A 17,707-nucleotide genomic window follows, 5' to 3' on the forward strand; every position below is an offset into this window, starting at 1 on the left:
TGATTAAAGTAAGACAAAGAATATATGCCCTCTAATGGCACGGTGTGGCAGAAAGGAAAAATTACCAAATCAGAATTCAGAAAGCTGGAGTGGGGTGGGGGCGATATGTCTGAAGTCAACTCACAGGATGACTTTAGACATATCTCTCCCCTTTCTGGGCTTCAATTTCCTCTTCTGTGATATGGGGTTAGAGGATTGGATTAGATAAGCACTAAGATCCCATTCAACTCAAAATATGATCTGACCTCAAACTGTACCTTGTCAATAAAGTTGATTTCTACTTTAGGAACCAATTAATAGATAGGAAATAGGGCTATGACAACAATGCTCAATCTGATTACAGCACCATCAGAGAAGAGTCATGAAGAAACAGACAGTACCAAGGAAGAAGCAGCTAAGATGGAAAAGGAATATGGAACCTTGAAGGATTCCACAAAAGATGATAACTCCAACCCAGGAGGAAAGACAGATGAACCCAAAGGTATGGGATTGACAGCTCTAGGTTAGCAATAAAATTGGGAAACAAAAGCTTTCACCACACAAGGTAGGGTGATCCAAAGAGCAAGCTCCACCACATCTGAGAAATTGACACAATCTGTATAGAACAGGCTTAGCATGTGGTATCTTTATTTGAATAGCAATCTTTTTTAATGGTCTTGAGTCTCCTGGGATGGCAAACTGATTTCATCTTTTGATAGTCTTTAGTGTTCAATGGACTTTTCTGTTTGGGAAGGAATATGTATGACCATTAGTGCATTGTTTAATGTGTAATTTATAATCTTACGAATTTATTGAGCAATATTTTTAAATTTACTGAATACTCCTCTAAATAATCACATACTACTTATTCAAAAAGATCACCAAAATTTATGAATTTGACCAGGTGCAGTGCCTCATGCCTGTAATCCCAGCAGTTTGGATTGCTTGAGCTGAGGGTTTGAGACCAGCCTGGGCAACATGGAAAAACCTCATTTCTACAAAAAATGCAAAAATTGGCCAGGTATGGTGGTGCATGCCTGTAGTTTTAGCTGCTCAGGAGGCTGAGGTGGGAGGATCTCTTGAGTTCAGGACGTGGAGGCTGCACCTCTATACTACAGCCTAGGTGACACAGCAAGGCCCTGTCTCAAAAAAAAAAAGAAAAATTAAATTTAACAAAGCAAAATTGTAAAATGATTTAACCAGTGATTGTAACTTTAAACACTTTTAAGGACTTGATAAAAATAACAAATTCAACATATCAAATTTCCTTAAATAGCATAAATATATCTATGAAATATATAATGCAATTTACATCTTCTTAGGATTTTTTATTTTTTTTTTGCGATGAAGTCTCCCTCTGTTGCCCAGGCTAGAGTGCAGTGACGCGATCTCAGCTCACTGCAACCTCTACCTCCTGGGTTCAAGTGATTCTTCTGCCTCAGCCTCCCGAGTAGCTGAGATTACAGGCACGCACTACCATGCCCTCTAATTTTTTGTAATTTTAGTAGAGATGGGGTTTCATCATGTTGGTCTTGAACTCCTGACCTCAAGTGATCCCCCCGCCTCACTCTCCCAAAGTGCTGGGATTACAGGTGTGAGCCACCGTGCCCGGCCATCTTCCTAGGATTTTAGAAACTTTACCATACCCATAAAGAAAAAGACTCGATGAGGTTATAAGTTCTAAATTGTTATCCCTTTGATTTCAGGTCTGAATGTGGGATCTAGTTGTATAGTTCAGTGGTTCAAGTCCCCTTGTTACAAAGTTGTGCTAGTTACATCGTGGAAATTTACATCTCTATGTCTCAGATAGATATTATTTTTCTGAAACTCAACGTCTTTACCAGAAGTTGTGAACAAATGGTTCGAACCTACCTTATTTTTCTGTCATTATGATATATTGACATCTTTGATATAATTGGAACCTTATTTATGTCTTATCACTTGAACTCAGGAGGTGGAGGCTGCACCACTGTACTTCAGCCTGGGTGACACAGCGAGATTAATGTCTCATTAGTAGGTTCATCTACAGAGTTTATTCTTTAGGAGCTGAGGCAGTGGGTCAGTGCTCTCTTGGGGGAGGCAGTGGAGGAACCCAGCTAATTTATCATCTGAAAACATACCACTGGACTCTCTGAAAAGGGATTTTCATTGGTTATGCATAACCGTCAGTGGCAGTGAATAGGTAGACTTTTTCTTATTCCTTGTTATGATATGATATGAGATCACAAGGACCAATCTTGCTCATGGTATAGCTCTTAATTTTGAAGAGACTGGCCCACTTACAGGTTCCCCACCCAGTATCTCCTGCTAACACAAATAGAAGCAGGTTCCTATTCACCCTTAATAATAGACCCATGCTTAATGTCTGTGTATGAAGTAGAAGAGAAACAAACTAGCTATGTATTCAATACCTTGAAACTCAACAATACCAATAAAATTACAAACTATTTCCCTTTTATATTACTACTACCTTTGCTAACACTTTATGCCTAAATTGGTGTAGCTTGGGCAGTGGGAGCTCCCTAAATTTCTCTTTAGTCCTTGTAGTACATCGTCTTTGCTTGCTAGCAACAATGGGATATTCTACACCCACTCTGAATTTTCCTTTCCCAAGACTTGAAATCAATTCTCCTTGAAGGAGTTCTGGTTCCTTTTTGTAGAAAAGACTTGTAGAATTGGACACCCAAACCTGGGTTATACGGGTTCAAATGAGTGGTAATAGTGGCAAAAGATGATGCTTCTGTTTCAGCTATTGGGACTTTTTTGAGACAGTGCTGAAAAATATAATTTTTCCTTAATGTATCAAGTTTGTGTTGATTTTTCCTATCTTATACATTTTTATATTTTTGTATCCTTCTTTTCTCTAGCATGGATTTCATAGACCATCACAATTTTTTCCTACATTTTATATTTTCCTACATTTTACATTTCCTACATTGTACATTTTCCTATATTTTTTTCCTACATTGACATAGCTGACGTGTCCACTCCAGTTGCTTGGTAGTGGCCCATGTTGTGAAAGTTTATGATATTGTATCTGGGTTCAGGAAGAAAGAAAGCTGTAATGATCAATTAATAATGTTTGTCCTGAGCAAGAGTAGGCAGAACTGATGATATGTGTGCCATGTTTGGGAACCTTGTAGAACAGTCAGGCCGCTTTGATACTTCCATTTAACCCTAAGTCACTCTGGATGGGTGGTAAACTCTTTTTAAAAATATATATATATATCTTTTTGAAATTGTGGTACAATGTACATAACAAAATTTACTATCTTAACTATTTTTAACTGTACAGTTTTGAGGCACTAAGTACATTCACATTGTTTTCTTTTTTCTTTTTTTTTTTTTTTTTTGAGACGGAGTCTGGCTCTGTCGCCCAGGCTGGAGTGCAATGGCCGGATCTCAGCTCACTGCAAGCTCCGCCTCCGGGGTTTACGCCATTCTCCTGCCTCAGCCTCCCGAGTAGCTGGGACTACAGGCGCCCACCACATCGCCCGGCTAGTTTTTTGTATTTTTTTGAGTAGAGATGGGGTTTCAACGTGTTAGCCAGGATGGTCTCGATCTCCTGACCTCGTGATCCGCCCATCTCGGCCTCCCAAAGTGCTGGGATTACAGGCTTGAGCCACCGCGCCCGGCCATTCACATTGTTTTCATACCATCACCACCATCCATCTCCAGAGCTCTTTTCATCTTGCAAAATCGAAACTCTGTACCAATTAAACAACACTTTTCCATTCCCGCTCTGCCCACTCCATGGCAATAACCATTCTGTTTCCTGTCTCTATGGATTTGACTACTCTAGTGACCTCATATAAGTGGAATCATATAACATTTTTCCTTTTGCAACTGGCATATGTAACTCAGCATCATGTCCTCCATGCTCATCCATGTTGGAATTTTCTTCCTTTTTTAAGGCTGAATAAATACTTCACTGTATGTGTATGCCACATTTCATCTATTTATTTGTCTGTGGACACTTGGGCTGCTTCTACCTCTTGGCTGTTGTGAGTAATACGGATATATATATATGGGTATACAAATGTCTCTTTGAGCTCCTTCGTTCAGTTCTTTTGGGTATATATCCAGAAGTGGAATTGCTGGATCATATGCGAATTCTATTTTTAATTTTTTGAGGAACCACCATACTGTTTTCTGTAGCAGCTGCACCATTTTAAATTTCTACCAATAGTGTGCAAGAGTTCCAGTTTCTCTATATCCTTGCTTAGATTTTTTATTTCTGGATTTTTTTTTTTTATCCTAACAGATGTGAGGTGGAGGATGAACGGTAAATTTTTAAAAGTAGCTAACCAAGAAAAGAGTGGCCTGTGACCTGAGACAGAGAACCAGGAACTGGGCAGCATAGAGCATTACAGCTTGGCTCAACAGAAACCCAGCATTCTACGTCCTTTGACTTGCTGGGGTAACGTTCTCAGTGTTTTAAACACCACCTTCTATCGCTGTGCACAGGGCTGTAGGAATGTGAGCTGACAGATCTGTTTGGCTTCTTTTTAAGAAAATATTATGTAAAAAATGAATATAAAGGAGATGATTCTCAGTAGTCCACTATGGCCTATTTAGGATGTGAGTGTTTGGAGACTAATTCCCTCTTCATTAGGATTTCCATCAGATAGTAATGGGGAGAGAGGAACAGAATAGACTAAAACTCTATCCATTTACTTTTTTTTTTTTTTCTTTCCCCCAAGACAGAGTCTTGCTCTGTCGCCCAGGCAGGGGGAGTGCAATGGTGCGATATCTGCTCACTGCAACCGCCACCGTCCAGGTTCAAGCGATTCTCCTGCCTCAGCCTCCCAAGTAGCTGGGATTACAGGCATGTGCCACCACCCCCAGCTAATTTTTGTATTTTTAGTAGAGATGGGGTTTCACCATGTTGGCCAGGCTGGTCTCAAACTCTTGACATCAGGTGATCCATCCAATCCATTCAGCCTACCAAAGTACTAGGATTGCAGGTGTGAGCCAACACGGCCAGCCTAGGGTTATTCTTTGCAATGGCTCTCCTAAAACATTAAAAAGAAGGCAGGAATTTGGGGTTAAAATTAGTCCCTCTGCTATTGTTCAGAGATGTAATTTATTCATGTTACCCTTGACCCCATTACTCTGGGATAAGGACAACTGACTCTAATACAGTTTAGAAAACACCAACTAAGTTTAAGCCAAGGACTAACAATTTCTAAGAAAAAAATGTAATTAATCCCCAAAAGGACATACCGACATATATCTTTGTGTTCGTAGTTGTTTTATTGCATTTTTCTCAAGGGCTATTTTGCTTCTCCGTTATGAAACCCAGTGAGAAAACACCCATTGTCTGTAGGTAGAAAAAGAAAATCATCCGTCTGAGTGGAGGCAGGGTTGACTGGGTTTTCTGGGACAGTTATTCAGCAAGAAATAAACACTTATTCCAATGGCATGCCTAACGCTGTGCCTAGGAAGCAGCTACAGAAGGAATATAAGAACCAATTCCTGCCTTTGAGGACTCAAGCAAGCTTTGAAATGGCCCAAGAATAGTCCTTAACCCATATGCTGGCAAGTGCAACACAGGCCACATACATGCACACATATCCCACTTATTGATGAGCCAGACATATGTAGAACAGGATCCCTTCAGGACAGAAAGTTGGAGGACGTTACAGAGTAGAATAAAGGATGAGGTAATGGTCCAGCTAAAACCACTTACGGAAATAATTATAAGCAGAACACATTGGCAATAGTATCTGTGGGGAGTCTGTTTTGGCCTTGCAGTGTGTGAAGTGATAGCCTCATCTAACCACAGCAACCGTTTATTAACCATGCCTAGCATGAACTGGGTCCTGTGAGGAATGTAAGTCATAATAATACTCTACATTTATATCATGCTTCAGTTTACAAAGCATGTTTCTATGCATCTCATTTCCAGCTTAATGTAAAAAACATCCAACTTCATTACCAATGATGAAAAATGATACACTCACCTTTGAAAATAGTTTAAACTATTTAAACTACGGTTTCCACAGGGACCCACATTAAGAATAGTGTTTTTCAATGTTGGTCTAGTTGTTTGACTGATTCAATAATTATTCCTAAATTTTTATGGATATTCTAATAAATTATAATTTATTCTAACTTCAACCAAATCTATAAAGTTGCTTAACTTTTCAAGTAAATTGCTCTCTGAAGACCAAAGAAAACTGTTTTCAAACTTTATTTCATAATCTAAGTGTGGCTCTTTTTGCCAGTTGGATGTTTACTCATTCACATCTGTTCTGTGGGTCACTGAAAGTCTTTTTTTTTTAATCATCCAAGGGATGAGATAAGCGTTATAACACCCATAAACTCACTCCAGTGCTATCGTTTAAGTTTATGGCTGGACAATAAAATTAGGTTGGAAAAGGTGATCTCTAAGGTAACTTTCACTTAAATGTCCTATCATCGTCATATCTTTTTTACAGGAGCCAGAAAAGTTAGCCTATTTAATAAATTGATAATAAATTGCCTAATTCATGTGGATACACTTATTTTTTAAGCAACATGAGAGAATTCACGCCTCCCTTCAAGTCTCCGGGGATTCTGCTAGAAATGTCCAAAAATCAGGAGTCCAATATTCTCCCCTGGGAGTCAGCAAGTGGGTGAGGAAGTCCCAAGTCGGCTTGGGAGAGCCATATATCAATATGGATTTTTCAAGGACAACAAAAGGGAATTTCTTTCTATATGTACAAATCATGAGTCTCCTTTTTAGCATTCACCCCTTGATTTACAAACCAGTAAAACAAGGCCCAGAAGATGAGCGACTTGCTCAAGACCTCATGGCCAGAGTGGTGGAGCTGGCCTTGAACCCATGTTTCCTGACTCTTCTTCCAGTGCTCTTCCAGTCTTCCATACTGCATCTAATGGGCATGTAAAATGTCATCATTATGCAGAATCTTGAATCTCACAGCTCTGTGGCCTGTGTCGGCACCCATGCATCAGTATCAGTTGCTTTGCTTCATCCAGTTCAAAAGTGCAGTCATGTAATCTTGGCATAATTTTAAGTATTATATCAAACTTTAATTTTTATAAACACTCTTTTACAAAACCTAATGTCTTTAGTACATGCAGTATGCAATAGGACAACCTGATTGATTTATACACTTTCTCCAGAGGGAGACAGTCAGGACAGCATAGCAGAGTAAGGACAAATTCATGTTTAGAAAAGATATTTTTCTCACAGTGTTAAAAACCAGAACAGCCAGAAAAACAAGGCTGCATCTTGATTCTGGCCCTTTTCCCATCTGCTTCAGCGTATGTTTTAAGGCTTGTGCTCTATTACCTCAGCCATGAGCTATTTTTTTTTCCAAAGGAAGATGAAATAAATTGAGGAAAAAAATAGTCCAGCTTTCCAAAGTCGACTCTCCTAAGGTTTTCAGTGCATACTGTGTAAATAGAAGATTTGCTTTACAGCTCCTGCAAAGAGAAAAGTCAATATGAGCCAGCTGCTTTGCTCCAAGAGCAAAAGAGTACCTGATATGATTCCCATTGTTGCCAAGGCTCTTGTAAGCGTGTGGAGGTCTTAAAACTGGTGGCAGTGGTTCCCAAACTTTGCTGCACATTGGAACCACCTCGGGATCATTAAAAAGTACAAATGTTTGGTCCCTAGCCCCAGATATTCTGATTTAATTGGTCTGAGGAGCAATTTGGACACTGGGCCTTTAAAATTTTTCGCTAAGTGATTTTAATGTGCATCAAAGTTTGAGAACCACTGCCTTGTCAGCCAGTTTAACAACAATGGCAGGCACTCAATTTCTCTAGTCTAAAAGGTGAATTTGACCCAGCCCCAGTCATTAAAGGCTCCATATTAATTTTGGTTCAAAACCAGGCTCTGACCCTGTATTAGTTCCCTCTCGTGCTGCTAATAAATACATACCTGAGACTGGGTAATTTGTAAAGGAAAAAGGTTTAATTGACTCACAGTTCCTGAGGAGGCCTCAGGAAACTTATACTCATGGTGGAAGGGGAAACAAACACATCCTCCTTCACATGACGGTAGGAAGGAGGAGTGCTGAGCAAATGGGGAAAAGCCCCTTACGTAACCATTTGATCTTGTGAGAACTCACTCACTACTACAAGAACAGCAGCATGGGGGTAACCGCCCCCATGATTCAATTACCTCCTACTGGGTCCCTCCCATGACACATGGGGATTATGGGAACGACAATTCAAGATGAGATTTGGGTGGGGACACAACCCAACCATATCAGACCCTCACTTAGCTATGTCGCCTTGGGCATGTCATTTAACCTCTCTGAGCCTTAGTTTCTTCATGAATAAACTGAGAAAATATTTAATTAATAGAATTCTATGAAGAATGACATATGGATATAGTATACCTATCACACTTGTGTCTTAAATGTTCTGATATAGCTGTCATTTAAGTTTAGAATCCATTACATTTCAAGTCTTTCAAATAAATCATTCATTGTCACTAAAAAAAAAAGGGTAGAGATAAATCTATGCCATTTATATGTTTTTTTAAGACGTCGTTTCCTAGTTTGGATTCCATGCTCACTGGGCAATCTTCTTTTTTTTTTTTTTTTTTTGAGACAGAGTCTTGCTCTGTGCCCCAGGCTGGAGTGCAGTGGTGCGATGTCGGCTCACTGCAAGCTCCGACCCCCCGGGTTCACGCCATTCTCCTGCCTCAGCCTCCCGAGTAGCTGGGACTACAGGCGCCCGCCACCTCGCCCGGCTAATTTTCTTGTATTTTTAGTAGAGACGGGGTTTCACCGTGTTAGCCAGGATGGTCTTGATCTCCTGGCCTCATGATCCGCCCGCCTCGGCCTCCCAAAGTGCTGGGATTACAGGCTTGAGCCACCGCGCCCGGCCTCACTGGGCAATCTTCTAATTGCAATTTGGCTTCTGTATAGAAAGCCTTCATCCATTTACTCATTGACAAATATTTCTTGAGAGCTTCCTCTCTGTCAGTCCTTGTTCTAGGCAAGAGGGTACATCAGCAAACAACATATTTCTAAGGGAGGAAGACAGTAAACTTAATAAATTATATGCTACAGTAGAAGGTGATAAGTAGTCACCTTCCGATGGATAAAAATAAAGCATGAAAGAGGATGAGAATGACAGGGTGTTCTGTTATAAATTAGGGAAACTGTCCTAATCATATGTTAGGTACTAAGATACTAGTCTTACTAGAATTGCAGTCCAATTTTCTTTAAGCTATAGTAAACGCATTCTCTATTGTGAGTTGATAATGTCAATATAGTGAATAAAATAGCTTTTCAAACATTACATACTGTTTAAAATTCCATATCATTTTTATAGGTAGTGGGTTCCTGAACAGAAAGCAGCCTAATGTAATAATGCTGAGACCTTTAATTTATTTTTCTTTTGAGGCAGAATCTGGCTGTGTTGCCCAGGCTGGAGTGCAGTGGTGCAATCTTGGCTCACTGCAACCTCCACCTCCTGGGCTTAAGCAGTCCTCCTCCCACCTCAGCCTCCTAATAGCTGGGACTACAGATGCACACCAGCACGCCTGGCTAATCTTTTTTTTTTTTTTTTTTTTTTTTTGGTAGACATGGGGTTTTTCCATGTTGTCCAGGCTGGTCTCAAACTCTTGAGTTCAAGCCATCCACCCACCCCGGCCTCCCAAAGTGCAGGGATCACAGGTGTGAGCCACAGAGCCTGGTCAAGGCCTCTATTTCAAACTGTCTTATGTTGAGTTCCCTCCAAGGCATGCACTAAGAGAAGGATTTGAGGTGAAGTAGCTTCATTGGGAAGTGACCCCAGGAAGCACCACTGCAGGGTAGGTACATGAGCACGAAGGGAAAGAAGCCAATATAAGGTGTGATAATGACCAAACTTCAGCATCAGCAACTAGAGCTCAATCCTATTGAAAACTTCAGGGAAACAGTAGAACATGCCTGAGGATCAAAAAAGGTGATGCATTGATCTACCCATTTCATCCGTTATCAGTAGAAGGCTGCTCTATTAGCTAGTTATGAAGAGGGAGGCACAAGAGTGGGCAATGTCTGCCCCACTATAGTGAAAACTTCATTTGTTTTTACTCTCCTAATTTGGAATTTTTAATGCAGTGTTTAAACAGAGCAAGCTGTGGTTTTCCTTCTCCCAAATAAGCTCTAACATCATGATATTGATATCAGAGAAGATAGTAGAAAAAATGCTTAAAATTATTTAAAGAACAAGACTATTTTCAGACATACTCAAAAGTTTCAGAAGTCCTAACTACCTAATGTGCGAATGACAAATTATTCATTAAAGCGAGCCCTATGGGGATCAGTAATTTGATTTAAACTCTTTAAAATAATGAAGTTGCATTGTTTAGAAATGGTCTGCACTTAGATTTCTTTCCTTGCTCAAAATGCCTTATCTAAGTGAATTAATTTGAAACAGAAAACACTGCATTTTTAAAATCATTATTTATGTATCTATTTATTAGTAGAGATAGGGTCTCACAATGTTGTGCAGGCTGGTCTTGAACTCCTGGCCTCAAGCAGTCCTCCCTCCTCAGCCTCCCAGACTGCTGAAATCAAGGCAGTTTCTACACCAACTATTGAAGCAACTAAGGACTAAAAATTGTGGATCTCTTCTGGTCCATTTACCCCTTTTTGCATAGGAGTCTCTGTGCTTCTTTGGGAACCAGATGACACAGATCTTCAGTGGTAAGGCAAGAGTAGGCTTCAAGATCAGGAAGAAAGATGCTCAGAAAGTCACTTAGGTAAACACAGTGGGGGCAATTGGAACACGGTCAACTCTTAGGGCAGTATTATTGTACATGGACAGTAGTTGGAGGTACCCAGGTTCAAGCCTGGCTCTGCTACTTTTTAGCCATGTGATTATGACTTTATGTCTCTGTGCTTCAGTTTCTTCATCTGTGAAATGGGGATGATAATAGGACTGCCTCAAAAAGTGAAGAATAAATGAGACAGTGCATTTTGGAGCATAAAGCAGTCCTCAGCACATGATAGCACACAATACAGGTAGCTCAACCAAGAAGACTGTGCAGTAGAGTAGAGGTAACAGGGCTCAGATGCGGCTCAGAATGGGGTGGTCACCACACTGAGCTCGGCGTCTGTTGCTTCTGCAGAGGCCCTGGACTTTGAAAGCCTCTTTTTGTAGGCCATCTGGTACTTTCTAGAGACCTGGTTTCTTGGTGCTGACTCCCTAAGCTTTAGGGCCTCTCAAGCTTTCGGGCCTCACCTGGTTAAGAGAATGGCTGATTTCTTTGATACAGAACAAAGCAACATTGCTGTCCATGTCTGAAGGTGAGGTCTTATCCTGCAGATAATGCAGGTAGTGGAAACTAAGCAGATCAGAGTCCAAATGCCAGCAGTTATTTCCTGTGTAGCCTTAGCCTACTCACTTCGCCTCTCTGAGCCCCAGATTCCTCACCTCTCAGTGGATGGTAATATCCACTTGCAGACATAAGTGCAGGTAAAGGACATCACAGAGCAGGTGCATGAGTGATGCCTGGTGTTCTTGTGCCACACTTGAGGCCCTTTGAACAGTGTTTACATCCTGGAGAGTTTTATTAGAACCAGTTCTAAAGTTTGCCATCCAAACCTTGAAGTGAAGCACTGGTCACCCCTTTGTCTAAGTTTTTACCTGTCCCCTGCCAGAATTGGGCAGAAGACTTAGAGCTGCTTACATAAAGCCACACATTTGGACTTTTAACTGAAGTGATGGAATCTTTAAGTATCTGCCACTCTCATTCAAGTCCTTGGCCTGATGATGCTCCTCAGTTTGGAAGAACCATCCCTAACCAGAAATGAACTAATCTAGGGGCCCATCTATCTAGTAAACCGAATCAAAACTCTTCTCTGCCAGGACATCAAGGTGGATTTATTTGTGTGTGGGAATCATGCCCCTTGACACTTACCAACTTGATTCTTCCTCCTGGAACCTCATCCCCACCTGCTCTCCTTGACCTAAACCCCTCAACACACAAACACACATATGCACATGCAAATATGTACATTGCCTAGTTAGGGAAACAACCTTGCAAGTGCTGCATACGTCTAATATTTGTGGTTTTGAACATAAGTGTGGTCTCTAAAATGAGATGTAGTGATATTTTCTGAGTGTTTGATTTCGTTCTCTTACCTCTTTCAGGAAAAACAGAAGCCTATTTGGAAGCCATCAGAAAAAATATTGAATGGTTGAAGAAACATGACAAAAAAGGAAATAAAGAAGGTAGGACCGGGTGTGGTTGTACATTGCAAACTTCACCCATTTGTCAGGGGGTCTTTCTATATAAAAATTCCCACAATCAAATTGACTGTGCCAAAGTCTCCCCACAGAGCCCAAAAAAGACTGAAGTCACCTCTCAGATGCAGAGGGGAACAGAACCTCCATTTCTCTTATTATTCAAATTAGCCTTTCAAGCAAAGACGTTTTCTTTTGTTTTACATTTTATTATGAAAAATGTCAAGTGAACGTAGAACTAATACTATAATGGATCCTTGTGTCTCCAGCACCCTTCTTCAATAATTATCAAATGCTGCCAGTCTTGTTTTATTTAGCCCCCCTTTCTTGAAGTATTTTAAACAAAGGCATTTTCTGAGTACATATTTCATGCACCCTGCAGTCACAAAAGCAGTCACTCACTTATGTAAAGCAAACACAGAACCAGGCCCCGTTCTAAGTGCCAGAGATGCCCCGCCCGAGGAGTGCACAGCGTCATTAGAGCTATGGTTGGTCCTGCTCCGTGATGTCATGGATAGGTGTGTTACTGCCAAGGAGGCGAGAAGATGGGGTGGATCTTCATACTAGGACAGAGACAGTTGAGAGAAGGGCCACAAGAAAGCCCTTCCTGGAAAGTTAAGAATGAATCTGCCAAGTGAGGAGAGATGGAGGCAGAGGGAACACTAGGTACCAAGACATAAAGGGACCAAGGAGAGGGGTTGTTCTAGGAACTGGCCATTCATGTCCCCAGGAACACTGGATGTTTGTGGAGAAGAGCAGCAGACAGGGTTGGGAAGTGGGCAGAGGCCATGTCAGGAAGAGGTTTGTGCACCCTTTAGAGGAGGTTGGTTTTAGCCAAGAGAGCCTAAATTGGGGCCTAATTCGGTTAAGAACTGAGAAATCCATCTGGCAGCAGTGTGACTACAGATTGAAAAAATAAGACCCCAGAAGGCAGGAGAGCGATAAGGAGGCAAGACAGAGATCTGGAGCAGAAATATGGGGCTGTAAACCAGGGGACAACAGAGGAAATAAAAAGGAAGGGAGGAACTCGAGAGCTATATGGAGAAGGAGGATTCTGATATGATTCCCAGGTATCTGGCCAGAGCAGTTGCAAAGTGATGCCTTCCAAAGAAACAAGTAATGCTTCTCAAACTTTAAAGTGCATCCAAATCACCTGGGGAACTTCTTAAATATCCCACTGCCCAGGTTGTGCTGCAGCACCACTAAATCAGAAATTCTGGGAACAGAGGGAGAAAGAGGTATTTTCAGCACCCTCTTAGCTTGGGTCTTCTAAGCTGAGTGTGATGGCAATAATTATCGATATTCATGCATACTTTATTTGGTTCAAAATGATTTGAATTTCCAGGCTGTCAGTTATACTAAAATTGACATGAACTGTATTTCATCAAATCTGTCATTGATTAAAAATGCACCATTGTTTTATGTGCGATTAAATTACAACATACCATCAATGACTGCAAAGACTTTAAAATTAAAATGTTCATCTTAGAATCATTGTAATACACTGTGTACCAAAATACATTCCAAAGCCATGGTAAATCGTATGGTACATCAATTTGGAGTATTTGTTACTGTTTTCACTGATTAGCATACGAATCAGACTCCTGGTCATAATCAACAACATCTTGCAATTCAGCGTTCCCATTCCAGAAATGACCAACCTGGTGAAGCATGGAACTCTGGTGCTTGCATATGGAAGGCTCTGTTAGCAAACTTCAGAATAATAGCATTGGGTTCGATGCTCCCTTTTGTCTCCGGGAAATATGCAGTATGCTCTCTTCAAGACAGAAACTCTTTCTCCACTGCTCTCATATGTGCTCTGCTTGACTTGGGGTCATCTCTCAAAGCCTGTGGGGGATCTAGGTCCTAGGGCTATGCAGTGGCTGCAGCTGTATAAGCAAGTAGAATTACTATTAGCTCTGACCTTTCTTAACCATCGTTGCCACCCTTTGTTTGGTAAGGGACTGGGTGACCTGAACCCCCTTCTCAAACCCAGGAAAGGGAGGATCCATGTGATGTGATAGTGAGGATAATGAGAAAATCTTATGTAGCCTTGAAAAAATATGCTTTTAAAAAGTGAATCACAGCCCTTCTCTCCTTTGAGCCTTACAACCTTAAAACTTCCTTTAAGGTTAGCAGGATGGCTACTAGCTTATGTCTCCTAACACCCAGCTAGGGCAGAGTTGGCATTAGACCAAAGGGCCTTTCCTCTGCACTATGCCGGTTTTCCCACTGCACATAGTAATAGCCATGCCATAAACATACAATTTTTCCTTTTCAAAAGAAAGCAAAATATTTGCCTGTTTGTCCATTCAAATCACTGGACCTCTTCACATATGTCTTTGGGAGTCTGCCTTTTTTTTTTTTTTTTTTTTTTTTTTGAGACGGAGTCTCCCTCTGTCGCCCAGGCTGGAGTGCAGTGGCGCCATCTTGGCTCACTGCAAGCTCCGCCTCCCGGGTTCACGCCATTCTCCTGCCTCGGCCTCCCGAGTAGCTGGGACTACAGGCGCCCGCCACCACGCCCGGCTAATTTTTTGTATTTTTAGTAGAGACGGTGTTTCACCGTGTTAGCCAGGATGGTCTCGATCTCCTGACCTAGTGATCCGCCTGCCTCGGCCTCCCAAAGCGGTGGGATTACAGGCGTGAGCCACCGCGCCCAGCTGGGAGTCTGCCTTTTATTCCATTAAAGATGTTGACACTGCAGCCTATTCTGCAGAGCCAGCATTAATGAACCAGTAATGAACAAGAAGTGCCCTTTGTGCCTTAGGGGTCAGGAATAAAGGAATCATCGCCTTAGGTGCAGTGCCCACAAAATGTATGTTCAGCTTCGTTCTCTACTTCATGCCTGAGAGAATGGGAAAAGTGAAAAACAAAAACAAAAGGGAGCATTTATTGAACATTTGCTCTGTACCTGTTAGATGTTTTATAGTCAGTACTGCAAGGCTATGGAATGGTCAATCAATGACCAGCATTCAGAACCTGACTCTACCACTACCTGAACAAGTGACCTACCCCCTCTTTTCTGTTTCTTCATCTCTGAAATGAAGATACTAATGCTTACCCATGAGTATCAAAAAAACAACCCTCAACATGCTTTTTCCTATTCTCTCACTCAACGCAACAATCAACACAGAAGACTTCTGTGACCAAATGTGTGGGGTTTTCTCCCCACCACCAAGCAAGCAATCAATTCTGCAGCCGACACCAGCTGGGTGTCCGCCAATTCAATTCCAACACTATCTACCTAGAGACAGCCTCAGACATCACAGGGTGAGGGCGCAGTCCCAAAGGAGTGCCCCCTCCTTCCCACCAGTTGCATGTCCAGGCCTCTGGAACAGCTGGCTGACTGGCTGCAAGTTTCGGTTTCCACAGCCTCCTCTTAGGGTTCAGTTAATTTGCTAGAGTGGGTCTGGTGTGGTGGCTCACACCTGTAATCCCAGCACTTTGGGAGGCCAAGGTGGGAGGATCACTGGAGGCCAGGAGTTTGAGACCAGCCTGGTCAACATAGCGAGACCCCATCTCCACAGAAAATTTAAAAATTCTGGCCGGGCGCAGTGGCTCAAGCCTGTAATCCCAGCACTTTGGGAGGCCGAGACGGGCAGATCACGAGGTCAGGAGATCGAGACCATCCTGGCTAACACGGTGAAACCCCATCTCTACTAAAAAAAAAAAATACAAAAAACTAGCCGGGCGAGGTGGCGGGCACCTGTAGTCCCAGCTACTCGGGAGGCTGAGGCAGGAGAATGGCGTAAACCCAGGAGGCGGAGCTTGCAGTGAGCTGAGATCCGGCCACTGCACTCCAGCCTGGGCCACAGAGCAAGACTCCGTCTCAAAAAAAAAAAAAAAAAAAAAAAATTCGCCAGGTGGGCCAGGTGCAGTGGCTCACACCTGTAATCTCAGCACTTTGGGAGGCCGAGGCAGGTGGATCACGAGGCCAGGAGTTTGAGACCATCCTGGCCAATATGGTGAACCTCTCTCTCTACTAAAAATACAAATATTAGCTGGGCATGGTGGCATGTGCATGTAGTCTCAACTGCTTGGGAGGCTGAGGCAGGAGAATGGAGTGAACCCGGGAGGCAGAGCTTGCAGTGAGCCGAGAGCGCCACTGCACTCCAGCCTTGGCGACAGAGCGAGACTCCATCTCAAAAAAAAAAAAAAAAGAATTATCTAGGTGTGGTGGTGCACGCTTGTAGTCCCAAGCTACTCAGGAGGCTGAGGCAGGAGGATCATTTGAGCCCAGAAGTCCAAGGCTGCAGTGAGCCATGATCATACCACTGCATCCACCCTGGGTAAAAGAGTGAGACCCTGTCTAAAAAAAGAAGAAAAAGATTGCTAGAATTCAGTGAAATGCATTTACTGGCTTACTAAAAGGATATTTTAAAGGATACAAATAAACAACCAGATGAAGAGATACACAGGGCAAGGTCTGGAAGAGTCCAGAGTGCAGGAGCTTCCATCCTTGTGGAGCTGGGGTGCACTAACCTTCCGGCATGTGAATGAGTTTTTGTTCACCTTCCCATCAGCCTCCACGTGTTCACCTATCTGGAAGCCCCTGAACCCTGTCCTCTTGGGCCTTTCATGGAGACTTCATTGGATAGGCATGATTGGCAACCATGTAGGAATGTGATTGGACAGAAAGGGCATGGTCTAAACCCAGTAAGGCCTGTCTCTTTAGATTCTTCTTGACCTCTCTGTGCAGCATTCCTTCCTCCAGGGTACAGGGCAGGACCCTCTATGGATCAAGGGTCTTATAACCCACAATCAGATTAGAGTCCTGCCTTGGCCGGGTGAAAGGAGGGCAGGTCAGAGAAAGAATCTGCTTCCTGAGGCCTTCTTCTCAGGCCCAGAGTGCCCCAACATTATGACAAAGGGCTGAAACAAGGGCTATGAGAGTTATAAGCCAGGAATCATGGACACAAATGTAGATAGATAGTTAGATGATGGATAGAAAGAAAAGAAAGAAAGAAAGAAAGAAAGAAAGAAAGAAAGAAAGAAAGAAAGAAAGAAAGAAGGAAGGAAGGAAGGAAGGAAGGAAGGAAGGAAGGAAGGAAGGAAGGAAGGAAGGAAGGAAGGAAGGAGGAAGGAAGGAAGGAAGGAAGGAAGGAAGGAAGGAAGGAAGGAAGGAAGGAAGGAAGGAAGGAAGGAAAGAGAAAGAAAGAAAGATGTCATAGGGTACAACCTCATGGGGTTTTGTGGGGAGCAATTAAGGTGATGGCTGTAAAGTGCTCAGTGCTGGGATTTCTCCTTCAATCCTCATGGCTGTCCCCTAACAGGGAGCAGATGTCCTGCTTGCCGGAGAGGAAATAAGCCCTGTCTAAGCCTCACTCACTTAGTGATTGTAGAGAGGTCCTTCGTGGTTCATTTTCCTTTCTCATAGGAGCTTAAGGACACCCAAGTGACCCAGGCTCAGATTACATTCAGGCTCGCTAAGGGTGGCTGCTAAACCACCCTTTTATACCCACTCTCCCCTTTCTCTCCTCTTTACCAATGAACAGAAAGCAGGGTTCTCTCTAGTTATTTATAGCTA

At 42.4% G+C, this 17,707-nt stretch overlaps 1 protein-coding gene across 2 annotated transcripts in view; it reads left to right on the plus strand.

Annotated features, from left to right (window-relative positions):
- SCG3 (secretogranin III) overlaps nt 1-17,707 on the plus strand; it is a 39,601-nt gene that overhangs the window by 19,539 nt on the left and 2,355 nt on the right. For both annotated transcript variants that reach the window (XM_025390587.1, XM_025390588.1), the window contains 2 exons: nt 344-481; nt 12,088-12,168. In XM_025390587.1, coding sequence (XP_025246372.1) covers nt 344-481; nt 12,088-12,168 — 219 coding nt within the window. The remainder of the gene's footprint in view (nt 1-343; nt 482-12,087; nt 12,169-17,707) is intronic.

This window comes from Theropithecus gelada, chromosome 7a (genome assembly GCF_003255815.1).
Source record: "Theropithecus gelada isolate Dixy chromosome 7a, Tgel_1.0, whole genome shotgun sequence".
Classification (NCBI taxonomy): Eukaryota; Metazoa; Chordata; class Mammalia; order Primates; family Cercopithecidae; genus Theropithecus; species Theropithecus gelada.